The sequence below is a fragment of the Brachypodium distachyon genome, chromosome 2 (genome assembly GCF_000005505.3).
Source record: "Brachypodium distachyon strain Bd21 chromosome 2, Brachypodium_distachyon_v3.0, whole genome shotgun sequence".
NCBI lineage: Eukaryota > Viridiplantae > Streptophyta > Magnoliopsida > Poales > Poaceae > Brachypodium > Brachypodium distachyon.
In genome coordinates this window covers 2,661,002-2,687,195 of record NC_016132.3, presented here as the reverse complement: position 1 = coordinate 2,687,195, position 26,194 = coordinate 2,661,002, and the positions used below count along the sequence as shown (strand labels likewise).

The 26,194-nt window shown below is 44.1% G+C and overlaps 6 protein-coding genes and 1 non-coding gene across 10 annotated transcripts; 5 read left to right on the top strand and 2 right to left on the bottom strand.

Moving 5' to 3' along the window:
- The first annotated feature begins 282 nt into the window (after positions 1 to 282).
- Positions 283 to 1,974, top strand: LOC100833689 (40S ribosomal protein S5). The gene is made up of 4 exons (XM_003568739.4): positions 283 to 452; positions 565 to 836; positions 1,380 to 1,583; positions 1,671 to 1,974. The coding sequence occupies exons 1-4, from the start codon at positions 378 to 380 to the stop codon at positions 1,723 to 1,725; spliced, it is 606 nt and encodes a 201-aa protein (XP_003568787.1). The 5' UTR covers positions 283 to 377; the 3' UTR covers positions 1,726 to 1,974.
- A 1,322-nt stretch (positions 1,975 to 3,296) lies between these two features.
- Positions 3,297 to 7,492, top strand: LOC100836333. The gene is made up of 14 exons (XM_003568662.4): positions 3,297 to 3,480; positions 3,716 to 3,795; positions 3,915 to 3,986; positions 4,066 to 4,144; positions 4,422 to 4,489; positions 4,701 to 4,802; positions 5,062 to 5,151; positions 5,238 to 5,312; positions 5,420 to 5,452; positions 5,536 to 5,616; positions 5,786 to 5,836; positions 5,926 to 5,997; positions 6,072 to 6,143; positions 6,973 to 7,492. Exons 1-14 carry the CDS (start codon positions 3,444 to 3,446, stop codon positions 7,105 to 7,107), a joined length of 1,047 nt encoding a protein of 348 aa, XP_003568710.1. The 5' UTR covers positions 3,297 to 3,443; the 3' UTR covers positions 7,108 to 7,492.
- A 611-nt stretch (positions 7,493 to 8,103) lies between these two features.
- On the top strand, positions 8,104 to 12,696 carry LOC100827159 (sphingosine-1-phosphate lyase). The gene is made up of 15 exons (XM_003568631.4): positions 8,104 to 8,638; positions 8,735 to 8,780; positions 9,229 to 9,380; positions 9,511 to 9,570; positions 9,659 to 9,883; positions 9,992 to 10,133; positions 10,258 to 10,308; positions 10,412 to 10,503; positions 10,764 to 10,890; positions 10,993 to 11,008; positions 11,367 to 11,474; positions 11,570 to 11,624; positions 11,953 to 12,099; positions 12,197 to 12,275; positions 12,377 to 12,696. The coding sequence occupies exons 1-15, from the start codon at positions 8,433 to 8,435 to the stop codon at positions 12,497 to 12,499; spliced, it is 1,629 nt and encodes a 542-aa protein (XP_003568679.1). The 5' UTR covers positions 8,104 to 8,432; the 3' UTR covers positions 12,500 to 12,696.
- Positions 12,697 to 12,712: 16 nt separating this feature from the next.
- LOC100828578 (putative pentatricopeptide repeat-containing protein At2g01510) lies at positions 12,713 to 16,518 on the top strand. 4 transcript variants are annotated; one of them, XM_014898746.2, is made up of 3 exons: positions 12,713 to 15,327; positions 15,955 to 16,108; positions 16,376 to 16,518. In XM_014898746.2, the coding sequence occupies exon 1, from the start codon at positions 12,805 to 12,807 to the stop codon at positions 15,247 to 15,249; it is 2,445 nt and encodes an 814-aa protein (XP_014754232.1). In that variant the 5' UTR covers positions 12,713 to 12,804; the 3' UTR covers positions 15,250 to 15,327; positions 15,955 to 16,108; positions 16,376 to 16,518. The 4 variants fall into 4 exon arrangements, with proteins under 4 accessions (XP_014754232.1, XP_014754231.1, XP_003565363.1 ...); XM_014898745.2 differs by having other exon boundaries at positions 16,191 to 16,387; XM_003565315.4 differs by having other exon boundaries at positions 15,955 to 16,387.
- Positions 16,519 to 16,650: 132 nt separating this feature from the next.
- On the top strand, positions 16,651 to 21,922 carry LOC100839697. The gene is made up of 11 exons (XM_003568759.3): positions 16,651 to 17,043; positions 17,133 to 17,190; positions 17,346 to 17,413; positions 17,508 to 17,687; positions 17,867 to 17,963; positions 18,062 to 18,168; positions 19,060 to 19,193; positions 19,312 to 19,348; positions 20,527 to 21,065; positions 21,166 to 21,284; positions 21,585 to 21,922. The coding sequence occupies exons 1-11, from the start codon at positions 16,825 to 16,827 to the stop codon at positions 21,680 to 21,682; spliced, it is 1,656 nt and encodes a 551-aa protein (XP_003568807.2). The 5' UTR covers positions 16,651 to 16,824; the 3' UTR covers positions 21,683 to 21,922.
- Positions 18,430 to 18,626, bottom strand: LOC112271196. The gene has a single exon (XR_002964190.1). It is a non-coding gene; the product is annotated as a U2 spliceosomal RNA (small nuclear RNA).
- Positions 21,419 to 24,562, bottom strand: LOC100828275 (snurportin-1). Its single transcript, XM_003565314.4, has 9 exons — positions 24,175 to 24,562; positions 23,702 to 23,885; positions 23,346 to 23,596; positions 23,123 to 23,237; positions 22,880 to 22,972; positions 22,403 to 22,546; positions 22,199 to 22,313; positions 22,010 to 22,080; positions 21,419 to 21,698 (listed from the first exon to the last, which is right to left on the bottom strand). The coding sequence occupies exons 1-7, from the start codon at positions 24,522 to 24,524 to the stop codon at positions 22,200 to 22,202; spliced, it is 1,251 nt and encodes a 416-aa protein (XP_003565362.1). The 5' UTR covers positions 24,525 to 24,562; the 3' UTR covers positions 21,419 to 21,698; positions 22,010 to 22,080; position 22,199.
- Positions 24,563 to 26,194: the final 1,632 nt, after the last annotated feature.

Sequence of the window (26,194 nt, the reverse complement as noted above, 5' to 3'; positions counted from 1 at the left end):
CCCGATAATTTTATTTCGCACCATCGTTAGCTACTTAGCTTGTTTGGTGATTTCTGCAATTACCAAATTGATCACGGTTTAATTTGATAGGGTGCTCCTCTTTTTTTTAGCGGAAGGTTTGGATCAATTTATATATAATTAAGAAAACAAGTCAGATAGACGGAGGGAAATGAATCAGTCTAATCAGATCGCCACCGTCCGTGTAGTGAATAAGCTAGCCGCCTTGACCGTCAGATGAGAAACCCTAGCTCAGGGCTAATATAAAACGAGACCCTTCCCAAGCCCCGCGAGCAGAGTCGACTAGGGTTTCTCTTCTCTCCGCCGCCGGCGCCGCGTCTTCCCGCGCGAACCATCGCATCCACAAGCCGGCGGCAACGATGTCGACCGTCGTGGAGCCGGCGCTGCAGCATGAAGTGAAGCTCTACAACCGCTGGAGCTACGATGGCGTCGCCGTGAGAATGCTGCCTATATACCCTTCTTCTCGTTGTTTTCTTCTCCGAGGAAGCAAAACAAAGCGAAGCAGATCTGGTTGGTTAACAATGGCGATTTTCGGGGGTTTTGCAGGTGAACGACATCTCGCTGAACGACTACCTGGCGGTGACCCTGCCGAAGCACTTCACCTACCTGCCGCACTCGGCCGGCCGCTACTCGGCCAAGCGCTTCCGCAAGGCGCAGTGCCCCATCATCGAGCGCCTCACCAACTCGCTCATGATGCACGGCCGCAACAACGGCAAGAAGATCATGGCCGTCCGCATCATCAAGCACACCATGGAGATCATCCACCTCCTCACCGACGCCAACCCCATCCAGGTCATCGTCGACGCCATCATCAACAGGTACTTGCTCAACTCTCTGCCTTTGTTTGACACCAAGTTAGTAATAGACCCTGTCGAATCATGGATGTCAAGCATATACTACACGGCTTGACCTGTCATTGCTGCGAATTGTTTATCATATGATACCAATAGGTTTCTAACAACAATGATCCCTTATAGGAGCTAGCAATTTTTTTTAGCAATTCATGTCTAGTGTATTTGCGATGGATGTATTTGGATGCTTCCATAAATAAAGTAGCCATGTGCAATTTATGTCTATTGTTCTTATAGATCGTTTGTTGAATTGTACTTCAGTAGCATGATTTGTAAACTACTAGTCTTGAGTTCTAGTTACTGCTTGGACAATTATAATTCTGATTCTAGTGAACAAATAGTTAACTGATGTCTTGCTTTCACTCAAGATATAAACAATTTGTTCAGTCTTGCAGTAGTAATGCTCATTCTGTTCAACCTTTGCATTAATGAAAATAATAGCCATAGCATGATCTTGATGTTTGTCTATTCAGTTTGATGTTGGCATGATGTGCTATTATTCTGTTGCAGTGGTCCACGTGAGGATGCCACCCGTATTGGTTCTGCTGGTGTTGTGAGGAGACAGGCAGTGGATATTTCTCCTCTCAGGAGGGTTAACCAGGCAATCTACCTCCTGACCACTGGTGCCAGGGAGAGTGCCTTCAGGAACGTCAAGACCATCGCTGAGTGCCTTGCTGATGAGTTGATCAATGCTGCCAAGGGTTCATCCAACAGGTATAACATAAATATTTATAGCCTGTCCTGTTTGTCATGGTGAAATGTAGATGTGAAATACTCATGTATGTTTAACTTTGTTTGCAGCTATGCCATCAAGAAGAAGGACGAGATTGAGCGTGTCGCCAAGGCGAACCGTTGAGTGGAACTTGCAACAGAATTCCTTTTGCTGCTGGCAGGAGATTTTGGTTGCTGTGTTTTGCATGATGTCTAGTAGACCTATCTGTGGTTTTGCGTTTTAGTGAATGAAAATTCTGTAGGAGTTGAAATGGCGTACATGCCTGATGCTTGAGACACCTGTTCTTGTTCCAAATTAATTCGAGTAATTTGCTGACATGATGAATGTTGATTGCTGAGATGATACGTCGATTGCTTGGATGTTGTAGGTTTCCATAATGATTTCGGGAATCATTTGTAGGATTGTATGAAATGCCCAAATTTTTGACCAGCTTACGAACAAAGCCGCTTTGGCAGCTTCTTTCGATCAGTTGGTGCTAGCTCACTGTTGAGCAAATTGTTACCTCGGTTGAACTCGTGAGCTTTGAGAGCTCCAACGATCCACCGTGTGTTTGGCGCACTGTCGGAGCCAATCTTTGCTTTAATTGTTTTAGTATGACGAATTTCAATTGCCTGGACTTTTTTCTTCTATTATTTTCTTTCCTGTACATATCATAAGATTTTTTATTAATGACCCTAACCTCCTTAACAATAATGCTGTGTTTGGATGTATGCCCGAATTGGTATTGCGAAGTCCCGAATACCCCTATCAACATCCTAACGAAGCAAAAGATTTCTATGTTGTTTTGTGAATCTTAACTTATGAATTCAATCATATCTCCTATAAAATCAAGGGGACATGACATTTCAATCTTTTTTTTTCCTGGTATTCTTGTATTTTAAATTAATCGTATTGGCTCAAGATGTTGTGCTCGGTATCAAACTTGCGTGTAAGGTGAAAACTCATATTGGTAATGTGAAGAACACTGACCAAAACAAGCTTTGACAAGCTAATACATGATGCGATAGCATAAAAAATAAAATTCAGAATCACCTACCAATATAAAATTATGTCCCATCGTTATAGTTAGCAAAAGTCGCCTGAAAAACAATTTGCACGACCAAAGCACCATAGACTCCCCTTGTCTGTCCCTACTCAACCCGGTGGGGATCATCTGAAAAATATCGAGATCGTGGTTGAATTTCTCCTCAGTTCGTGTAATCGAATAAGCCTCTCAGTGCCGAATAAGCTGGTGAGAGCAAGGGGAGAAGGGAGAACACATCTATTTCTTTTCTTTTTTGCCTTCACCTCCATCAGCTAGAATATGTCGAATTCATCTACTCCCGCCGTCCCGAAATAACTGATGTGAATTTGTATAAAAATTTATAAAAATCAATACAAATTAACGTCACTTATCTGGGGGTCGAGGGAGTACTTCGTATAAAAATAAAGTTTATTTGCTTAAGCGACATTTTTCAGATGCATTTGTTTAAGCAATTTTTTCTGTAAAAAAATGTCTAACAGGGTTCGAATCTGCTGTTGTCAGAGTTAGAAATGAATTCCGTCTAATCCAAAAGAGAGTTATAATTGAATCGAATTGAACTTGGGGTCCGTTCAACTGTATCCAGAAACGGGCCCTTTCCCCGGCCCGCCCAAACCAAGCCGACCGATTCTGACTTCAATGTTCAATCCCTCCTGCAAACAAACAAATTCATAAACAAACAAGCAAGAAAAAAAAAGGGAACCAAGGGGCGGAAGGCGGAGACTGAAGCAGGCAACCCTAGCTACGAACAGGCAGGCGTCGCCGTCCCTCACCCTCCCTCCCCTCGCCGGCCGACGACCGTCGACCGCCGCAATCCGCCATGGTCCTCGGGAAGATCGCCCTCGTCATCGGCTCAGGTTAGGAGGCACCAACCTATTCTTCTCCCCCCCTCCACCTTTTCCCGCGACCAATCTCGTGTCTCCCCTCTCTATTCCTTGCTATTCCATTGAATCACACACCCCTTGTTTAGGTTTCCAAACTTCTTTCCGATTTAGCTTCCCGCCGCACCTTCACCGTGATTTGTTATGTTATACTACGAGCTGCGTGATGCCTTGTGGTAGCTCTCTAATGGACTGGTGTTTTGTTTTGCAGGGATCGTCGGAACCCTAGTCACTGGCGGCGGCGATGCCAAGCTTCCGGACCTCAGGGACGTGCTCTCCGTCTCGTTCAAGGTGCAGTGGTTACTTCCATGAATAATGATCCAGTTTGGGGCCTCGGCTTATTTCGATTGGAGGATCCCCTATTCACCGTCTCGTTCCTCGCTTTCTAATTTTTTTTCTTTTCAATCCAGTTCATGAGCAAGCAGGACAAAAAGGACGGCACATCTACATCCTCTCCGCACACTGATCAGCTCTTGTCTCAGGTATTTGTCCTGCCTCTCATCCCCGATTTGCTTACTGTGAACCAACAAACTAACCCCACCTGTCAACCGCTTGCTTCAGGTCAATCATCTCAGGGAGCAGCTCCGCATTATAGTCGATAAGAAGCAGGTTCATATTATCAACGTCAACGGTACACCAGGTTGCTGCCTGCTTCCCCCCATTCAATCTCCATTCCCCACAATTTTACACTTATCTTTTTTTATCTCACTTCCCCATACCATCATGTATCAGTAGCATAATCTTCACCTTCCATGTGATGTCCTACTTGCCTGTACTCATGTAAACCCAAACTTCAAGGACTACTTTGTTCGTTTTATTATTATTTAACTTACCAGGAATTGGTATCAGAAGCAGCCTGGGTTCACTAAATGTTTTCGGTTTTGCATATCGACTGAAGCAAAATTGTTCTTTCGCAGGCGCTGGTGCTTACGGTTTAACTGCTATTGTTATTGGAGCCATTGGATATTTATACATAAGATGGAAGGTAAATATTGCCGGTTAACTTGCTGTAAGTAAGGATGCTATTCACAAGTTATTAAATAAAGTTATCTTAAACTATGCTATGAGCATCTACTTTTCTTTCTTGTCATTCTAGATTCTTAACAGGGTGATTATATAGACTGCAAACCGATGTCATCCTATTCCCACAATGATGTTTGAAGTTCACTATTGACACTTAACTCGATATTTTGCAGGGATGGAAGATATCTGATTTGATGTTTGTGACCAAGCGTGGGTTATCTGATGCCTGCAACGTAGTTGGCAAACAACTGGATCAGGTCTCAGAAAGTGTTAATGTAAGTTTCTTCTTCCTATATTCACTCGAATATTACTACCTAACCACATCACGATTTTAGATGCATGTTGCTAGGATACCATATTGCTATCTGATGCATACCAGTGTATTATTGGGAAATTGTGTTACTAAATACACACAAATAACTCTCTTGGTCTGTAACATCTTGATAAAGTTTAGGACTGGCACTATGTTAGCTTCTATTTTTGCTGACTCCCTTTGTTTTAACAACATATTTCTCTTAATTTGTCTGATATCAGGCTTCAAAGAAGCATTTATCTGGAAGGATTGACCGAGTAGATTGTAGTTTAGATGAATGCCACGAAATTATTGAGGCTACAGGGAAAGAGGTTTGAAGCTTGCCTGTGTATTTGTTGTTTCCAGGATTTGGCATGTTTTAGGGGAGACTGATACAAAATTAATTAATGTTTCACAGGTTACTGTCATTCATGGAGATTTAAGTGCGTTCCAACAAGAAATACAATCAGTTCATCTTGTAGTTCGTACTCTGGTAAGTACCTCGCAGTCGACATATTTCTATCTTTGTTTAAAAAAATACTCTCTTTCCTTAGAAACTTGTAGACACAAGGAACATAATGAACCTCTCCTTTTTTGCAGGAGACAAAGCTTGGACGCCTTGCATATACTCAAGTAAGTATAAATTTGTGTAGCCGTGATTTGTTTTGCTACAGAAAATTATGTGTTGCTAATCCCTTTTACTGAAATGTTCTTAGGATCACACAACACGAGGAATACATGAGTTATGTGAGTTCACCAAAAGATTGGATAGGAGTCCGAAAGCCGACACTCTTCAGGCAAGTCCACACAACATATCTCTTATCTTTTGGTAAAAAACTCATCTTAATCCCTAATGTGCTCAATCTGTCTTTACATTGCCATGATGGTGTGTATCGCTGGAATCCTGATCGCTTGAACCTTGTATTGTCTCGTAATACTAATCTCCTAAATAAAATCCATTTTCAGATATCATCAACTCCTCTTCCTGCTATCGAATCTGCAGAGGGAATTACTAGGGTAACCTTCATCCACCTTATTGACTTCTTTCAATGTTATCCGTATAGTTTGGATCTTGATGGCTGACCTTTTTGTATTTCTTACTACAGGCTGCTTCTTTGCCTCCAGGTCTGGAACCGGACTCTCCGGTAGCCCAATCACCTAGAGCAGAGGCGCATAAGGTCAGTTTTGGTTTAATGTCTTTTACAACACATTTGCCTTGGCTAATTGCATCTAATATATTTTGTTTTTGTAGGTTGTCCGTTCATCTACAACCATATCAGCATCAGGACTGAGTATGCTAGCTGAAACTTCAATACCTAAAAGGGTAAGAGTATTCTACTCATGGATTTGATGTGTTGACAATACTAGCCATCTACATTGAATATACTTGAGTAACAGGAAGGGTGTCCTATACTTTTGGATAACACTAAGTGTTCATAACTTATTACTGCTCGACTAAGTACGCTATTCTCATTATCCCCATACCTCTGTAGTCTATAGCATTATATTTGAACCTACTTTGGTCTGCTTACTCTGGTTTTCCACTTTCCATGTTAATCAGACTATGGTGCAATTTTTATAACCAGAAACATGACACTACTCCGTACCTCTGTTTGGAAATATGTGTCGGTTTGGAACTGGGGGCGGTCTCGAACTTGCAACTTTGACCATTGCTTTTCATATGAATACGTTGGTCTAAATTTACAAAAACAGAATATTATGGAAATGCTTTACATAAAAAATCTAATGATATTATTTTGACCTATCCAATCATAATATTTTGTATACAATTATGAGTCAAGAGTTGGTGAAGTTGGATGCACGCATTCTAGAACATATATATTTATGAATGGTGGTACTCCCTGCGTTCCATAAAGATTGGCACGAATTTGACTAGAGCTAGTTTAAATCCGTGCCAATCTTTATGAAACGGAGGGAGTACTAGGTTTTCTATGAACTAAAAAGAGTAACCAGAAGAAAAAATGCACTTTTCGGCTGTATATCCACTAACAGCGCATTTGCAAAGTGAAGTCAACATGAATTACACAGGAATATCATTTGGTTAAATGCAAAACAGCATACATGTTTTTCTTTTTCTTTTTTTATGTTCCAAATCCGTGCCTGAGGCTCTCTGTTTCTGTTTGATCTCCTAGGGTGTTATCGGTCGAGCAACTTCTATGAAGGAAGGATCATCGGAGGTGACAAACGGAACATCAAGCTCAGCAACCCTCAAGAATCCTGTTTCAAGTTCAAGCCGGTTTGGTTTCCTAAGGGGTTTTGCCAGCTGAGATATGGCACGGCACAGCTTGCCATGGTTTTCTGTCCACCAAATACGGCAGCAGATTAACCTTTTGGTCTTTTACATGTACCATCTATTTATCTACCTATCTATCTTTAGATATGCGGCGGGTAGTAGAAAAACATGGCAGTTGGCAAAGGAAATGCAAATTTTTGTAGAAAGAAATATGTTTCAGAGACAGGCAATGGTGTCATTTTACGTGGATGGATGACAGCTGTTATACTTGGGAAGGATGTATATGAGGTTTTATGGTGTGGTGTATCAGCAAAATGATGTTGGGCAATGAACCAATGAATACATAGCTTAGCTACTAAGAGCTTTGACAATATATATTAGTAATATTTCCTGAACTGGTAATACTTTTAACTCCGGCAGCAGCGTGGATGTTGCATGAGCTTTGAATGTACATTTTCTTGGGAGTTTAGTGCAATAATTTGTAATCAGTGAGAATCACCATTAGAAGAATTTTCTTTTGAGGGCGAATAAAGAGCAATTAAATTTTACTATATGTTTCAAATTATAAGATGGTCCAGCTTTGTTCTAAGTCAAACTTTTAAAAATTTAATCCGAATTATAGAAAATGTATTAATATCTGTAAGTATACTACGAAGACATATAGTATGATGAATGTAATAAAACTAATTTAGTGTTGTAGTATGTAATAATAAATGTTGGTAGGATTTTTTTGTATAAAATTTATTTGGGACAAAATGAAAACATCTTATAATTTGTAATTTAGGACAAATGTAAGTCGTTTCAGATTCTGCCGTCCGTTTAAAGAAGATGAAATTGTTGGAAGTTGGTTTCCTTGTCAGTCCCGCTCCTAGTCAAAGCCAAAGCCAACATACTGAGACTTACTCATCACAAACAAAAGTCAACATTGACTGCTCTTTGACTAGCAAGATGATATTGCACCACAAAACTTGAACAAGTTAGTGAATGAAGGAGATGAAATGCCTTGTCGTAGAAGCAAGATGAATATCGGTCGATCCACCGCTAATAAGAAGCAAAGGAAAAAAGGTCTCAGAAATAAGCTGCAGTTATTGCTCACGCGGGCACACAGCTTGATACTGCTGACCCAGCTGCCAAATCTCTCCATTCAATTCAATTCCTTCCATTCCTCCTCTTTGCCCCCCTCCCTTGCCGCTGCCAGCTTCTTCTTCTTCTTCTTCGCTTCGGATCATCGGAGGAGTCGCTGGAGTATATAAACAACAGATTCAATCGCATCTCCCATCCCACCAAACCCATCGTTCGAGCTCAGGATCGCCGAGGGATCCAGTTCCAGGTCTAGTTCATTCGGGGGCAGAAGGAGGGATGGAGGCGGCCACCAACCTCCATCTGGCGCTGCTGCGCTTCCGCGCCGCCGCCAACCAGCACCTCGCGCACCAGGAGCCGCTCTTCCTCGTCGCCGCTCCGCTCCTCGCTCTCCTCGTCGCCCGCGCCGTCCACGCCGCTACGGCCCACGTCGCCGACCGCGGCCTCCGCGCCGTCGTCATCTCTCTAGCCATGGCCGCCGTCAAGTATGCGTCTCTCTCTTGCTCTTGTTTATCCTATCTTTTTCTAACTAGCAGCGCTCAGTTCATCTGTCTGGCGTCTAATCTACTGCGTGCGCGCAGGTTGGTGCCGGGGGTTAGCGGCTACATCGCTGCTCAGAAGAGCAAGGTAAATTTACTAACTAAGCATCCCATCCCATGATTCCCATCCATACATCCAGTAACGAGCAAATAGCATAGCATCTGAGATTGTTTTGATTTTCTTCACAATCCATTCACTCAACTCAATCCCATGGTTAATTTCCGCACAGCAGAGTTGGTTTGCGACTGCACATAGATGGATAGGCACTCATTTCCCTTTGCTTTTTTGGATAGGAAAAAGAAATCAAGTTAATTTGGTTTAAAGATCTCTCAGGAATTAATATTTTTTTGGGGGAATAATTAGAGAAGCTTGTTGATATCTGGGGTTACCGGGTGAGATAAGTAACATATTGCACTGTTGAAAACAGACAGTGTGCACGCATCTTATGGTTGCTGCCGTATACGCCTCATCCAGTCCATGCTAATTAATGTCCTTGCATGCTTCTCTTGTACTTTAGCTTTAAATCATGCTGCAGGTTGTTGAGCAGTTGCAATCAGGCAGTGCATCCACCAAGAAGAACCTGCGAACCGAGCTGCCCGCTGTGGGGATTCCCGACGGAGTCATAAAAGATCTCCAGACACTCAAAGATAAAGATGTAAAATGGCAGGGAAAATGCTCCGGCACTGTGTACGTGCACCTCACAACACAATACCCTCGAATTACTTCACCCCGTCATGTTCCAATTCTAATCTACCTTTAATTCTGACATTTTTCCTGTCTAACAACCGTACTGTGTCTACTCTCGGTTCTATTGCAGTTATATCGCCGGGAGTGAGTCCGAAGGCCATTTTGCATTGATAAACAAAGCCTATTCTATGTAAGGTCTCAGATTCCTACCTTGCTTGATCCAAATATGAACTGTATATATACGATTGGTTCATGCAATCTACTTTGGATCTTTCCAGGTTTTCACACACGAACCCGCTGCATCAGGATGTATTCAAGAGTGTGGCACAGATGGAGGCTGAAGTAGTTCAAATGACAGCTGCTTTGCTTGGCAGCAAAGAGAAGGCGTCTGGTGGACAAATTTGTGGCAACATGACATCAGGTGGAACTGAAAGCATACTATTAGCCGTCAAAACATCACGCGACTATATGCAATCAAAGAAGGGAATCAAAAAACCTGAAATGTGAGATAATGATGTATTCTATTTGATTTTCTCAAACAAGTACGTTTTTGTTTTGGAATGCACTGCAATCTCCTTGTCTCTGTGCTGACAAAAGCTTATTGTATATAGGATAATTGCTGAATCAGCTCATTCTGCCTATGACAAAGCTGCTCAATATTTCAATATTAAGGTGCGGCGTGTACCTGTGAATAAAGATTTTCTCGCGGATGCAAAAGGATTCAAACGGTGCATAAATGGAAACACCATAATGGTAAGCATCCATTCACCTGAGGTTTGAGAGACTAGTATGTATGTTAGTGCACTCTTGCTTGTAGCTCATATGTGTTTTTTGTGTATATATATTAATATTTTTCTAAGAAACATCCATTGTCCAGATGGTTGGATCTGCACCAGGATTTCCACATGGTTTAATTGATCCTATTGAGGTATGAAACTAAATCATGATTATGTAAATAAAATAGAATCAGTCCTATTCCTTGCGCTGTTGCATCAGCAAGTTTGGTGGTTGCTTAACTCAAAACATCTCAGGAACTTGGGGAGTTGGCTTCTCAGTATGGTATTTGCTTGCATGTTGATCTATGCCTTGGTGGCTTCGTATTGCCTTTCGCCCGTAAGCTTGGGTACTTACTCTTCTCATAATAGTTAATTTGTCCCAGTTATCTAATTTTACTGAAGTGTTCTCTAATTGTGCCCAGACTCTTATCAGTAGTAGCAATAGTTGTGCCAACTTTGGAGAATTCATCAGAACATTTCACGATACATACTTCTAGCATTTTTCTGTGAACTATTGTCTCACAACTTTCAATTGGTGTGCTACCCAGTATTTTGAGGCTTTCTGACAGCACTGATGTTATGTCTACTTGTTCTGTGCAACATACAGGTATCCTATTCCTCCTTTTGACTTTTCTGTCAAAGGTGTTACATCGATCTCAACGGATGTTCATAAGTATGGGCTAGCCCCAAAGGGCACCAGTATTGTCTTGTACAGGAATCATGAAATTAGAAAGGTAGAAATAAGCATAGAATACTTCTCTTCACTTTGCTCACTTAATTTCTAACATTTTCTCTCTCTTTTGTGATTGGCACCGTCATCTTCGATATTTGCACAGAACCAATTTGTGGCTGGTAACTCTCCATCTTCTTCGAATAAACACAATCAGATTCTGATTTCAACATTTACTGAAGTAGACACAGCGATTTCTGTTGTAAAATAAAATAATTACAACTCAAAAGGATGAACATTTTTCAAAGTTGCAGTCAAATGAACATTGTTAGGAAGAATTTTCTCTTTTACTCCCTTTATTAATGCTAGTCTAGGCTGTGTAGTAGTTGCCTTCGGTAATGGTTGCACGCAACTGTATATTGCTCATGCATCTAGTTGTTTGTGTGTCCGACAATGTTTAGCTTATGTTTACATAGTCCAGTTGACAAACATTGACATTCCAAAACTAATATAGTGTGTTATTTTTACTTGTTTCATCAGTGACTGAGTGGACTGGTGGGCTCTATGTTTCCCCTACTATGGCTGGTAGCAGGCCAGGCGGACTAATCGCAGGAGCTTGGGCTGCAATGATGTCTGTTGGATTAAATGGTAACAATTTTTTCCTTAAAATCCATCAGCATGGTGGTAGTTTGGTATTAGAACAGCATTTCTGATGTATCCTGAACCTGCTCCTTGTTTTCCAGGCTATTTGGAAAGTACGGGTCAAATCATGGAAGTCTCGAAGAAGATACAAAAAGGGTAAACTTGTTTGGTTATCCTGCTTGAAAGGCTACTACGAAGAACTGTTAAACTGATCTGTATAAAGAACGACATAGTAGTGTTTTGCTTCTTTTTTTCTGAGCATTTTCCAAATAAATTTCCTGATATGTTATGAACCAATGGTCATTTGCAGATACATATATTATGACTGACCATACGATTTTTTTTGTGTAGTTCTGTCAAATTAATGTTTTCTATTATACAAGTAATTAATAGTTTCCCTTGTCATAAACGTGGCACGACTAAATCCTTAAGAGTGCCGTTGTCTTTTTTAGCTATAACTAAAAGAGTTTGATGGTTTGGGCAGAATTGAAGATATTCCAGGGTTATTCGTGATTGGGAAGCCAGACATGACGGTCGTGGCATTTGGGTCGGATGTCGTCGACATATTTGAGGTGAATGACATAATGTCATCGAAAGGTTGGCACCTCAATGCTCTGCAGAGACCCAACAGGTAAGAAAACGAAAATCATCCTGGGTTCTTGTAACAAAGTCAGTTGCAATGTCCTTCCGTATCGGCGTCGATCCTGACGCTGGTGTTGGTTCCTCAGCCTGCACATCTGCGTGACGCTTCAACACGTGGCGATTTACGAGGAATTCCTCAAGGATCTGGAGGATTCCGTGAACACGGTGAGTTTGTCCCCTGATCATCGATACTCTTGTTATGCTGGTTCCTAGAGGAAAGCAAAAAACAGCACCACTTATTGACTGACTGTTGATTGTTGTTGTAGGTGAAAGCAAATCCAGGGCCTATCAGCGGTGGGATGGCTCCTATCTACGGTGCCGCAGGGAAGATGCCAGATAGAGGCACTGTCAAGGAGTTGCTTGTGGAGTTTATGGACACCTCTTGCTAATCTTTCATTATATAGACCCCATTGCTTATGTTTCTGTAACAACATGTATATCTATGCATTGTGCAACAAGCAGCAGTTGCCAGACATTGTTGTGCTCTATTTTATTTTATTTTTGGTTCGGCACACAGAATGATATGGTTGCGAGATTTGAGGGCTGCAACAATATATGTATATATGTGTCTCGGCTACATTTGGTAGAATAAAGTTGCATACATTTTCCTTTAATCCCTTTTCCATTTCAAGTCTACATATATATACCCCTTTTTCCAGACGGCTTGTTCTCGTGCAGCTCTGTAGCACCAGCAATGCGCCTCCCCCAATTCAAACCAAACATCGCCGGCGCTGGCGCCGGAGCCGCCACGCCGCTGGACGCCCGCATGGTGAAGACGGGGTTCGACCCGGCCACCTACCGCCTCAACCTCCTCCTCCACTCGCTCATCTCCTCCGGCCGCCTCGCGCAGGCGCGCGCCCTGTTCGACCAAATGCCTCACAGGAACAACGCCTTCTCCCTCAACCGCATGCTCTCCGGCTACTCCAGGTCCGGCCAGCTCTCCGCCGCCCACCACCTCTTCCTCTCCTCCCCGCCCCACCTCCGCGACGCCGTCACCTGGACCGTCATGATCGGCGCCTTCGCCTCCGCCCCTGGTGCCCGCGCCTCCGACGCCGTCTCGCTCTTCCGCGACATGCTCAGGGAGGGCGTCGCCCCGGACCGTGTCACCGTGGCCACCGTCCTCAACCTGCCTCCTGCGTCCGGGGGCACCGCCGCCGCCATTATCATCGCGTCGCTCCATCCTTTCGCTCTCAAGCTCGGCCTCCTCCACTCCAACGTCGTCGTCTGCAACACGCTGCTCGACGCCTACTGCAAGCATGGCCTCCTCGCTGCTGCACGCAGGGTGTTCCAGGAAATGCCGCACAGGGACTCCGTCACCTACAACGCCATGATGATGGGTTGCTCCAAGGAAGGGTCGCATGCCGAAGCGCTGGACCTGTTCGCCGCTATGCGCCGCAAGGGCCTTGCCGCCACCCGGTTCACCTTCTCGACCGTGCTCACCGTGGCCACGGGCGTGGGTGATCTCTGCCTTGGGCGCCAGGTCCATGGTCTCGTGGCCAGAGCCACCAGCTCAAACGTGTTTGTCAACAACTCGTTGCTGGATTTCTACTCCAAATGTGACTGCCTCGATGAGATGAAGAAGCTGTTTCACGAGATGATAGAGCGTGACAATGTCTCGTATAATGTCATGATCGCAGGCTATGCTTGGAACCGGTGTGCCAGCATTGTGCTGCGGCTGTTCAGGGAGATGCAGTCGCTCAGCTTTGACAGGCAGGCCTTACCTTATGCTAGCTTGCTAAGTGTTGCTGGCTCTGTGCCTCACATTGGGATTGGGAAGCAAATACATGCTCAGCTGGTCCTTCTTGGCCTTTCTTCAGAGGATCTTGTGGGCAATGCACTGATTGACATGTACTCGAAATGTGGCATGCTGGATGCTGCAAAGACTAATTTCATCAACAAAAATGACAAGACTGGCGTTTCATGGACTGCGATGATAACAGGGTGTGTCCAGAATGGGCAGCAGGAAGAAGCACTGCAGTTATTCTGTGGCATGAGAAGAGCTGGTCTGAGCCCAGACAGGGCGACATTTTCAAGCACCATTAAGGCTTCCTCGAACCTGGCGATGATTGGGTTGGGAAGGCAATTGCATTCTTACCTCATAAGGTCAGGCCACATGTCCAGCGTATTCTCAGGAAGTGCCCTTCTTGACATGTACACAAAGTGCGGCTGTTTGGATGAGGCACTCCAAACATTTGATGAGATGCCTGAGAGAAATTCCATCTCGTGGAATGCTGTTATTTCAGCCTACGCACACTATGGGCAGGCAAAAAATGCCATCAAAATGTTTGAAGGTATGCTTTGTTATGGGTTTAAACCAGATTCAGTCACCTTCTTGAGTGTACTGTCAGCCTGCAGTCACAACGGTCTTGCAGAAGAATGTATGAAATACTTTGAATTGATGGAATACGAGTATGGCATATCCCCCTGGAAGGAACACTATTCTTGTGTTATAGATACATTAGGTCGGGTGGGACGTTTTGATAAAGTTCAGGAAATGTTGGGCGAGATGCCATTTGAAGATGATCCAATCATTTGGAGCTCCATTCTTCACTCGTGCAGGACCCATGGAAACCAGGATTTAGCTAGAGTGGCAGCTGAAAAATTGTTCAGTATGGGGTCCACGGATGCTACACCATATGTTATACTGTCCAACATATTTGCGAAAGCAGGTAAATGGGAAGATGCTGCAGGTGTGAAAAAGATCATGAGAGATCGAGGACTTAGGAAAGAGACAGGTTACAGTTGGGTTGAAGTCAAACATAAAGTATACAGCTTTTCTTCGAACGACCAAACCAACCCAATGATAACTGAGATTAAAGACGAGCTAGAGAGGTTGTACAAAGAGATGGATAAACAAGGATATAAGCCCGACACTAGCTGTACCTTGCAGCAAGTGGATGATGACATAAAGTTGGAGTCACTGAAATACCACAGTGAGAGACTGGCCATTGCATTTGCTCTGATTAACACCCCACCTGGAACGCCAATTAGAGTTATGAAGAATCTATCTGCCTGCGTGGACTGCCATTCTGCCATAAAGATGATGTCGAAGATTGTGAACAGAGACATCATCGTAAGAGATTCAAGCAGGTTCCACCATTTCAAGGATGGATTTTGTTCTTGTGGAGACTATTGGTAGTAGGCTTCCTTGCGCAGTGAAGGATGCACACTGAACATGCCGACAGACCACTAAAATTTTTCAGGCTACATCTATGAGGTACACTACCATTTTGCTTTGTTGTTGGTACCAGTGTTCCTTATATATAGTTTTCTGAGTGCTGTATTCAATGTTTTTTCTTGCATCTACCTGGCTGGAAGCAATATGATAGCCATATTTTGAGAATAAGCAGGGTTTACTATACATAAGGCTTAAGAGTTTGCCCACTTCATTTACTAAGGCTAAGGGAATCAGAATTCCCGAAATGCCGTATTTTCATTTATATTGTTTTGTGCAAACCTTTCTTTCAATTCTTTGTCAGGTTTAATCCATTGCCTTCCTGTAATCTCGGTAGCGGAAATATGACCATACAGGGTAAATGCTGAATCAGCTAATTTTGCATTTTGCATTCCTGTACATTTGTCTATTCATATTGATATTCCTCATGACTTTAATATGCTGCTTGTCCCGCCAAGTTCAACTCCCAGCCAATTTCCTAATTATAGCCAAATACTTGCTTTTGTAGTACTTGTCTCATGTAGCTTTGATGTAACATGCAACTAGAAATTTCGGTAAATGGAACAGATCTTTCTTACAATAATGGTCATTCTCCTAAATTTGTGTAATTGAATCTATATGGTGTCCTTGTATTTTGAACTATGCCTAAAGATGTGATATTCTGAGCAGAGTTGAAGACATCGATCCTGTGATGCTTATTACAGAAACTTGAAATATGGTCACTGTGGCATGTGGTTCAGATGTGATTAGCCTATTTGAGGAGAATGGTGCAAATAATGCTGTTCAGATGATTTCACCTTAATTCACCATGGAGGTATAGCAGGTAAAGTCATTTACGGGTACTAACTGTTAAGTATATTTTAGGGATTCTATTTTCTGTGTATCAAAGAAGCGATATTTTCCAGGCATCAGTCAACAGTAGGCATTGTTGGTCCAGTAAAGCCGTTGCGCTTCAACATAAGACTGTTATTGGTGAACTTCCGAGGGTCCAGCAGCATCCTGTGAATATTGTCTATGAGTTATGTTAGTTTGTCCATTACCTGAAACAGGTGGAAAATGACTGGTTCTTTCGACATGTTACATTTGGTAGGATGAAGCTGTGGCATATGAAATAAAACTGTGTGAGGCTGTATCAAGGATGGGCCTGATGGTTGATAGAGACATGTTCTGGGATTTCCTTGTTAGACAGACACATGAGTAGCTTGCTGCAAACCCAATCCCTTTATATTTTGTGGTAGCTAGTCCATACATGCCAGAGGCAAGCATGGCCATACAATAGAGTGTGTGTGTTTTCCTTTTGGGAGTCAAATAAATAGAGCGCCTTTTTCTCAGTATGAGAAGTCCTGAGAACATTTGGGACAGAAATCTTATGACAAGAAAGTGGTGTTAGATGGAACACGTCTGCTGAACAGCTGACAGCGATGTGAAGGAGGAGAAGATGATGAAGATAACCGTACAAATGACTGCCTCTTTTCTTTTCTTACCAATTCCAGTTCCAGTTCCATCCTTTTACTGCTAGTTACTGCTACCTCCCTGGTCATGGCAGCTTGCCTCTCCCCCACGCTCCCTCGCCATCCCATACACCACAGCTGCTGCTGGACCCCAAAGCCTCTCTCCTCCACCACCAGCTACCACCAACGCCCAAGCTACCGTATCATCGGAACTAGCTGGGCCGCTATCTCTGCCCGCGCCTCCCCTGCTGGAGTCGTAGCTCGGAGCCTCGATGCTGATGACATCCGCCACCCTCTCGACAAGCAGGTCAGTTCCTAGTTTCTGTTTCTTCTAATTTCTGTTTGTGTTGTTTGATTTGTTATTCTTCTTATATAGGTATTTCCTTTTTTTTTCAGAACACTTTGCTTCTAAAAGCAATTCCAGGGCTCAATGATATAGGCAAGGCTTTGCTAGGTAATCCACTTCCCCGTTCCAGGAGGCAACTATATTGTCATGAGCCCTCAGGCCACTACTTTTCATGTATCATAAATCCATAACCCAACATATCTACTCTCAGAAGCTAACATTGTTTTGCTTGTTTTGTTATTTATTTATTTTTGCTAATGTAGGGCCAGTTTCCGAGCAAGTCATGGTTCTTCAGAACATTGGAACGTCTGTTCTCGTCTCTGAAAACCAGGTGCGTCTGTCAGAACAGATCATATCTTAAATCACCACATGTTAACGCCCCCAGACTGAACTTAAAGCACTCATTATCTTTTCTTTGTCCACAGTTGCCGGAACTTCACCAGCTCATGATTGAAGCTGCAAAAATCTTGAACACAGAAGCTCCTGAATTTTACATACGGCAAAATCCTGTTCCCAATGCTTACACCTTGGCAATAAATGGCAAAAAGCCATTTGTCGTCGTTCACACAAGCCTTGTGGAGCTGCTCACTAGAAAGGAATTGCAGGTACGACTTTGTGTGTCTTAACACAGTGATCAATAGACAAGATCTGTCAGTTGTTATGAAGGTGTATATTTCTTGATTCTACAGACATGAGGATTTATCTATTTTGTCTTAATCTAGATGAACCATCCAAATAGGCTGATGAATTGCTACTCATGTAGAGGCCTGTGTGTTTTCATTAGGCAGTTTTGGCACATGAGCTGGGTCACCTGAAGTGCGATCATGGCGTGTGGCTTACATTTGCCAACATATTGACAATGGGAGCATATACTGTCCCTGGTAGGCCCTCTATCTCCCACATAATAAATCGTATATATTTGTGAGGTTGGTAATGCATCCGATCTAATTGGTAACTGCATTGCATGCACTCTCTTCAGGTTTTGGTATGGTTGCTGGGTTCCTGGAAGAACAGTTGTTCAGGTGGCTGCGAGCCGCGGAGCTGACCTGTGATAGGGCAGCTCTTCTTGTAGTACAAGACCCTAAGGTACCTTTCTTGATTATTATTTTTATGAACTTGGTCCAATTTTAAAAAGTTTGACTTAGAACAGTAATGTTGAAAGTTCTTAAAAAAAATGTTGCAAGTTCTATCGGTTAGTCATTTGCATTTCCATATAAGATGACATCAGTCTACCAAAATAACTAGACTAATTGAATTATTCTGTCCCCAAATTGCTTGTATAGGCATGTATATTCTGTCCAATCTAAAAAAGTTTGACTTAGAACAGTAATGTTGTTTTTGGTTTGGTTGGGGTGCGCCACGCCCGAGCTGTAGTGCAACGCTCGGTGGACACTTGAGGACCCCAGCAGCAAGCTACTGTGGTGAGCCCTCCCCCACAAAAAATAAATTTAATATCGTTGTGGGCACATGGCCCACATATCAGATATTAAACTGATAAGAACAGATACTACACTTGATCTTAGCCAAAAGGCCGAGAAAGGTATGAATTGGAAAGGAGCCCTGCGCCCTCGTTTTATAGGGTGCTCGACCTGCCCCCGCTGCTCTCCGCGAGCGATGTGGGACTAATCGATTCTAACCGGGAGCGTGCCAACCTTTGGCTGCTGCAGTCGTGCGCTTCCTCCCCGTTTGGGAGTAAAAGGCCCAGCAACAAGATGGCGGCCTGGACGGACCAGTAATACGGGCTCTGGGACGAAAAGATCACATCTTTTTCTTCTGGGGCCGGAAAGAAACGTTTCTGGGACGCAAAAGAAAGAACTTTTCTAGGGGTTGTCAACAGAGAAAGAGAAAAATTCCCTGGGTTCTTCTAGAAATAGCCTCTGTTCTATGAACGTTTGCGTCTAATGTAAGCTTATAATCTCTGAACGTACCTATTTTAGCATCTAATCATGTGATACCGCTGCTGTTTATTGTCAAGAGGTTGTCATCTCTGTTCTGATGAAGCTCGCGGGGGGATGCCCGTCTCTGGCGGACCAGCTGAACGTGGACGCCTTCTTGGAGCAAGCCCGTTCCTACGACAAGGCTGCGTCGAACCCGGTCGGCTGGTACATCCGGTTAGAACTTAGAGCTTGAACCCTCTGAAGTAAACAATATTATTGCTACTAACTGATATGATTGACATTATTATTGATGAAATTAACAATTTGCTGTGTGTGTTTTGCTTCGATGCAGGAACGCTCAGACGAGAGAGCTGTCGCACCCTTTGCCTGTCATGCGAGCCCGTGAGGTGGATGAGTGGTCCAGGAGCCAGGAATACAGGACCCTGTTGCAGAAAACATTTCTGTAGGCTTAGCTTTTGGAGTGCACTAATGGTGGTGATGTTGAAAAACTAAGAAAGTAGTAGCAGACTTGAGTAGACTGTATATATGTGCAACTGGAATTGCAAATGTTTTCAGAAATTTCATGTTTTAACTCTTGTAATACACATGATCGAGTATACTGATTCAGATTAATCCATGGTATTTTACTGGATCATGACACAATTAGTGATACAGATTTGTATACCTAGTGTCTGAAAGTTGTAGTTATCTTGACTTGATTAGCCGAGGGGATTACACAATACAGGGGAATTACTCAAAGTAGACAAGTTAGTATGGGCAGATGATGTGAGGTTTCCGATCTGGTTTTCCTTTTAAACTGGATCCAACTTTTTTTTCTGCTTAACGAAAGCCAAAGCTCCTGTTTATAGGTGGTTGCGCGGGTAAAAAAATTCTGGTAGATTTTACTTCGAAAAAGAGGACGTACCCCCGGCAAGTATGGGTAGATTAATGTTGCAGGTTGTTTAACCGTCAATTCGACACATGTCAGTGATGTGAGGACAGGAGCCATCTCCATCACTCACTCGCTCAACCCATCTTCTCCACATCCATCCAGACGTACAGAGCTTCTGGGCATGACGAAGCGACAATCGCCATTCCATTCCAGTGGCCAAGGCCAAGCATGTTTCTTCTTGCTGCTGCCTCCACATCGGCATCCACCTCAGCCAGCTGCTGCTTCCCAGATGCTGCTAGCTCCAGGTACAGGGTAGGTAATTCATGTCAATTTACGTTTAGGAATTTTTTTGTACTACTACTTCTGCTCCGATTGAATTGAATTTTCAGTCGTTTCAGGGGAACAAGTTGGAATTGAGGGGTGCATCGACTAGCTGCCGGCAGCTGTCCCTGCTGCAAGCATCGAACAATCTTCATCGTCGTCGTCGTCTTGGAGCTGTGCGAGCAGTCACCGGCGGCAATGGCGACGGCAGTACAAACCTTGCACCGCCTGGCTACACCTACTCCTTAAAAACCAATGACATAGTACGTGCCTGGTGTAGTTCTCCCATTCTTATGTGCCCTTGCAAAGCTAGATCAGTAGCTGAATCCAGGATGGATGTATGGATGGATGCAGAGATGTGTCGTGCTGGACATCGAGGGAACCACGACGCCGATCTCCTTCGTCACCGACGTGCTCTTCCCTTACGCTCGCAAAAACGTCCGGGAACACCTTACGGAGACCTACCACACCCCGCAGACGCAGGCTGACATCGCCCTGCTCCGGGCCCAGGTCGACCAGGACCTCCTCCTCGCCGATCAGGTACCCGGCGCTGCCGTCCCTCTTCCACCGCCAGACAGCGCCGTCGACCAGATCATCGATGCCCTGGTGGCCAATGTGGAGGCCATGATCGACGCCGACAGGAAGGTCGCCGCGTTGAAGCAGCTGCAGGGCCGCATATGGCGGCGTGGCTTTGACAGCGGCGAGATCAAGGGGGTCGTCTACGACGATGTACCCCCGGCCCTCGCAGAGTGGCATGGCGCCACAGGAGGGCTCATCAAGACCTACATATACTCCAGTGGCAGCAGGGAGGCGCAGAGGCTTATCTTTGGGAACACCACACCCTATGGTGACCTCAGGAAATACCTCTCTGCATTCTTCGACACAAATGTTGGGTAAACTCTATTTGAAACTGCTGCCTTCATTGTTTCAACTTCATTTCAATGATTTTCATCTCATCTCATTTACCTTCTTCCGTTGAGGTTGATTTTGCAGAGGCAAGAGAGACTCCGGCAGTTACTATGAGATCTGGCAGTCTTTAGGAGTGGACCGTCCATCTCAGATATTGTTCTTGACTGATGTCTACCAGGAAGCCACTGCTGCAAAGGATGCAGGTCACCCATACTCGCTTCTTTTTCGACCCAAATTTATGTCTTCACATCAACATGAATGTCAGGGTCATCTCACACATTTGGTACATATGATCACTTGGACACCAAAAAACTGTTATTATCCACAGATTCTTAACTGAAAAAAAAAGAACGGACATTTCATTCAAAAGCAACAATGTTTCTAATTCAAGGTAAACAGCACTTCACAAAATGAGTTGCATCATGGATATCCATGAAATGTAATGTAGTATACATACATGCCAAGACTTGTCTTTCACAAACTCATACATTTTGGTTTCACAGGTCTTGAGGTGCTAATATCTATCAGGCCTGGAAACGCGCCGCTCCCTAAAAATCACGGCTTTCAGACCATCACGTCCTTTGCGCAAATCTCCACCTGAATTCCACAACTTACTCCTGTCAAGTGCGCACAAGAATGTGTTATTTACAGATGAAACTATCTGATTTTGAAGCTATTATTATCTTGTATGCTAGAGCAGTTAACAACTGATCAGGTTAAAGGCACAAGACTTGGTTATTTCAAGGCCTTGTATAATCATGACTTGTTAATTGTTATCATCAGGTTTCCTAAAAGCAGGAACATGTGGATCAAAATCCTTGTACTGAAATTCCACCGAAAATGATCGTATTGTATCGAGTGATTCTAGAAAAAGGATGCACAAAAAGCGTCTAGCTCAACGGCACATAAATGAGAGAGTGAGACGGACCTGGGTCATGTTTGCATCTATTTCATCCTAATATGGTTCCAGTCAACACCAGAACCCTCAGCCTTGAATGACTGCCATTTACACATGGATGAAAAAGTGAAAAACACGGAAAACTTGCGGAAGAGGGCAGCTAATCAACACAAGAATTCACTATGTGGAAAAAACTTAGATAAACTAGTGCTCATTCACCTCAATCTTGCATCTCAACATCTGTAGATTCAAGCTCCATACTGTTTGATTGAACAGAGGCTACTAGATCCTCAATTCTCAGAGGAGCATGCCTTGCAGCATACTGGAACAGAACCTGAACACAGAAAATACGAACATAGGTACATGTGATGAATATGAGCATTGTTTGAATCAGTGGATGAAAATAAGAACATAGGTATTTACTTTGGAATGGCTGTCAGCAAAAGTACGAGAACGATTCAGCTTTCCAGCAAATTGCAGTTCACCAATCTCCATCTTTCCATCCACAAGTTTGACACTTTCATCTCTTACGCTGAAGCGAACTAGGTTCCCTGGCCGCAGGTTTGACTGCACAAAGCACAATCATAAAAGAGTATGTTTATGATTAAAACATATTCAGATAAGGTAAATAGAAGACAGGTGAAGGCAAAGGAGAAAGAGCACGAAGCATCTACAAAATACAACGCTGCAACAGCATTAAAAACGAGCATGCATGTGAACCAGTTACTATGGTCATAACAAATCATCAACATGATGCTTTGAGCACAATCCATCAAGAAACGGTAGGTAACGCACATATGCAAAACTAAAGTTTATTTCAACCATAACAACACTGAGATATGGATCCAGCATGATAATTATTCCTATTTTGTGGACATAAGCTGCGTTTCAAAATAGTACCTTCTGGATAAACTCGCTATTCAAGGTACCAAATATAATTGGAGGGTCATCAGAAGTAATTAGCTTTCCATCCTCTTGCAGCTCCAACACAACCTGATAATAAATGACGAAAGAAAGGCCAGTAAAAATTATTAAGGGATAGAGGGAAATGGTAGCAGGCACAAGAGTTAACAATATTTTCATATTTTTAAAGTAATCTAACCAGCTACGATATGAGCAGGCGTAACAGAGAAAGGAACTTACGTGCTGCTCAGTTGGAACTTGTCCCTCGCTGTCCGTGTCAAGAACGTATTGGCTACAAGCCTCATCTTTCCATACTAGTGTGAGGGGTGTGATTCCAGTTTGATAATGTGCATGCCTGATAATAGAAAAAAAATCAGCTAATTCTTATAATACGATGGGGCAAACCAAACATGAGGCATGCCTATCAAGAACATGTTAATAAAGATCTGGAAACAGAAGTTACTTGTTGTAAAACAGCAAACCATCTTTGACATAAGGTGTGCTTCCCGAATATGCTGCTTGAAGACCCTCAAGTGTGGACTCATACATAGGGACGGCACAGAATCTATACCGATGGTACGTCGATGGAGGGTCACCAGCAGAAGTCTCTGTGAGCTTGGAGTTAATCCAGAAAAATCTGAACTCAGCAGTGCAATCATATAGCGAATAGCCTCGCCAACAAATCATATCAACAATATAGTATGTTTCATCAGGCTGTGGCACAAAACACAAACATTAGAACCAGACCTAAAAGCAAGCAAATACAGGATCAATCAAGCAGCCAGTGCCCTCAAAATAAAAAACCGTTTGCTTGGTTACCTCATGAAATATGCAATCAAGGATTGAGTAGGAACTTGCAGGGCCAGAGATCCCTCTCTTCGATCCGTTGGGCAGGGCGGAAGGGAACCGGTGAAGAACGGTTCCGTTACGGAGCCTGCTAACTGTGATGCCGTTAGTCGACACGACCAGGCAGCGTTGGCCGGCAGGCCTGGCACAGACATTCCTACATGCAGAATAAAAAAAAGTGTTGAAGTCACCTTTAAAAAAAATGTTGAAGCCATGTCGATCCCTTCTTCATTTGCAACTTGACTTGCCAGTGCAGTACTAGTGCTATTTTTAGCAACAGTAGGCTAAGATGCATTCAACTGTAAACTAGCTACAAGATAGACACAAAGTTTGCTGCCATGATGAGAATGAACAGCTAACAAGGGTATGCCTATTCATATCCATATCCAGGGAAATCTTTATGCGAAATCTAATAAAATCGATATGAAGGAGGGGGGACGAATTACCAGTCGCGGGCGAGGTGGGGAGGGGCGTCGACCATCCACTCCGGGAGCATGATTTGGCAGGCGAACCAGCGCCGCCCCTCGGGGCCGCGGAGCTTGGCTGCGGCCGTGGCGACTTCGTTGACGGCGGGCTCGTGGCTGCGGTCATCGTGGTTGGCCTCGGGGGAGGCTGGCGCTTGGTCGACAGGGGGGTATGAGGGGGACAGGAGGGAGTTGGCGAGGCTGCGCGCGCGTGCCTGGGCGTCGGCGCGTCGGGCGGATTGGGTCTGGAGGGCGAAGTCGCGGCGGCGCTGCTGGTCGGAGATCGCGGCTCGCTTGTAGGGGCGGCGGGGGTCGTGCTGCGGCGGCGCCATGGCTGACGGCGGCTTGAGGTGATTTGGGACGGGAGATTTTGTTTTGAAAATAAGCTGCCTTCTATTTATTTTCTTAAGTGCAACCAAATATAGTTAGGTTCAGTCAAAGATTATACAATTCCAAATAAAAAATCAAAGACTATATGTATACGTAACTTTTAAGAATTCTATTCACTAATGCTAACTTGCTTTTCTAAGAGCTTGTTTGAATTACAGGGGCCGTAATCATGTGCTTTTTAGTACGTGATTCTACAAAAGGAATGAAACGGTTCCGTTCTCGGTATATTTTAGGAAACAAGAACGCTTGAAACCAAACCATTCTTACTATTTTGGACAAATGAGATTGTTAGACATATTAGAAAAATATTCATTTTTGATGAACCAAATGGTTATATTTCAGTTTTTTTTATTCTTAAAACTAAACACGAGATTATCCCAAATGATTGGAACTTTCATTCCATTACCCTACATGACCTCAACCGAACACTAGTAGCAAATCTTTAAGATCAACAAAGGGTCCTCACAAACAATATAAGGAATAACAGATAAGGAAAACCACAGACTACCCCTTTGAACCAGAAAACGTTGAACCCCACGTCGCTCCCAATAGGCGACACAGGCGGCGAACTCCACCCTACCGCCGCCGGCCGCTCTCCCCTCCTCCCTGCTCCCTGCCGTCGGTGGTTGGCTTCTCGCCGCTTTCGCTCCCTGCCTTCTCCGCCCCTCACCCCCCCATCATTGCGGGACAACGGATCCTCTCTGTGGCGGAGATCCGGGCCCAGATCCGCACGGAGTCGCCCTTCATGGCCCGGACCTGACGGTCTCCCTTGCCATCGTCGGTCATCGTCGTGGCTGTTGCTGACCCACTCCAAGCCCATCTTCCTTGGATCTGGCGTCTGTCGGGCAAGATCTGGGCGGAGGTTCGCCGCCTGTCTTGCCTCCACCTCCAGCCACTCCTCCCCTTCATCGTCGGCGCGCAGCCAACCCACTCCAAGGCTCTCTTCCCTGGATCTGGCGTCTGCCGGGCAAGATCTAGGTGGAGGTTTGCCGCCTGCCTTGCCTCCACCTCCAGCCAGTCTTCCACTTCGTCGTTGGCGCGCCGCCATCAACCCACGAGGAGCACGAGGGAACCATGTGCGCCGTGTTGTTGTTGCCTCGGTAACATCATTAGCAGGCTAGCAGCACTCTATTCGATTGTGTTACTTCATCGCTTCTCTCCACACCTCCATCAGGATATAACCTCCTTCCTGTGACGATCTTCATTTTTTATCGATGAACTTGATTCTTCTCCTCTGCCTCGCCACCCACCTCACCCGTGAGTTGGCGATAGTGCGGCTTTTGAACGGGGATAATCTCAGCTGTTTTTCTTGCCGGTCTTCGGGGCTGTTCGGAGCCGGCTCAAACGTTGTGGCTCTGTGTTTTGCTTCCAGCCTTCTATGCTGTCGCAAGGCATCTATGTGGCCATTGATAGTTCCTTTCTGTGATTATTGTCTGGTTATCTGATTATATCATAACCTTTGCTGCATACCGAATCTTTCGGAGACGACTTAACTGATGTATTGTTTTGTTTTTTTTCCATTGTCGTGTCATCATGTACTTGGTTTTTCTATTTTTCTCGGTGTTCCTTGCTCTGACAGAAGGTATTGTCTCTCGGACATCCTTCGGGAATA

What these genes read in the sequence shown, in the direction of transcription:
- LOC100833689 (XM_003568739.4), top strand. Translation starts at nt 378, where the DNA reads ATGTCGACCGTCGTGGAGCCGGCGCTGCAGCATGAAGTGAAGCTCTAC. An exon ending in GTCGACGCCATCATCAACAG is followed by an intron (nt 837 to 1,379) that starts GTACTTGCTCAA and finishes ATTCTGTTGCAG; the next exon opens with TGGTCCACGTGAGGATGCCA. An exon ending in GCCAAGGGTTCATCCAACAG is followed by an intron (nt 1,584 to 1,670) that starts GTATAACATAAA and finishes CTTTGTTTGCAG; the next exon opens with CTATGCCATCAAGAAGAAGG.
- LOC100836333 (XM_003568662.4), top strand. Translation starts at nt 3,444, where the DNA reads ATGGTCCTCGGGAAGATCGCCCTCGTCATCGGCTCAG. An exon ending in CGCCCTCGTCATCGGCTCAG is followed by an intron (nt 3,481 to 3,715) that starts GTTAGGAGGCAC and finishes TTTGTTTTGCAG; the next exon opens with GGATCGTCGGAACCCTAGTC. An exon ending in CTGATCAGCTCTTGTCTCAG is followed by an intron (nt 3,987 to 4,065) that starts GTATTTGTCCTG and finishes CGCTTGCTTCAG; the next exon opens with GTCAATCATCTCAGGGAGCA.
- LOC100827159 (XM_003568631.4), top strand. Translation starts at nt 8,433, where the DNA reads ATGGAGGCGGCCACCAACCTCCATCTGGCGCTGCTGCGCTTCCGCGCC. An exon ending in TCGCTGCTCAGAAGAGCAAG is followed by an intron (nt 8,781 to 9,228) that starts GTAAATTTACTA and finishes ATCATGCTGCAG; the next exon opens with GTTGTTGAGCAGTTGCAATC. An exon ending in CCTTTCGCCCGTAAGCTTGG is followed by an intron (nt 10,504 to 10,763) that starts GTACTTACTCTT and finishes TGCAACATACAG; the next exon opens with GTATCCTATTCCTCCTTTTG.
- LOC100828578 (XM_014898746.2), top strand. Translation starts at nt 12,805, where the DNA reads ATGCGCCTCCCCCAATTCAAACCAAACATCGCCGGCGCTGGCGCCGGA.
- LOC100839697 (XM_003568759.3), top strand. Translation starts at nt 16,825, where the DNA reads ATGGCAGCTTGCCTCTCCCCCACGCTCCCTCGCCATCCCATACACCAC. An exon ending in TCACTAGAAAGGAATTGCAG is followed by an intron (nt 17,688 to 17,866) that starts GTACGACTTTGT and finishes TGTTTTCATTAG; the next exon opens with GCAGTTTTGGCACATGAGCT. An exon ending in TTCTTCGACACAAATGTTGG is followed by an intron (nt 21,066 to 21,165) that starts GTAAACTCTATT and finishes TTGATTTTGCAG; the next exon opens with AGGCAAGAGAGACTCCGGCA.
- LOC100828275 (XM_003565314.4), bottom strand. Translation starts at nt 24,524, where the DNA reads ATGGCGCCGCCGCAGCACGACCCCCGCCGCCCCTACAAGCGAGCCGCG. An exon ending in TTGATTGCATATTTCATGAG is followed by an intron (nt 23,597 to 23,701) that starts GTAACCAAGCAA and finishes TTTGTGCCACAG; the next exon opens with CCTGATGAAACATACTATAT. An exon ending in AAGTTCCAACTGAGCAGCAC is followed by an intron (nt 22,973 to 23,122) that starts GTAAGTTCCTTT and finishes ATTTATTATCAG; the next exon opens with GTTGTGTTGGAGCTGCAAGA.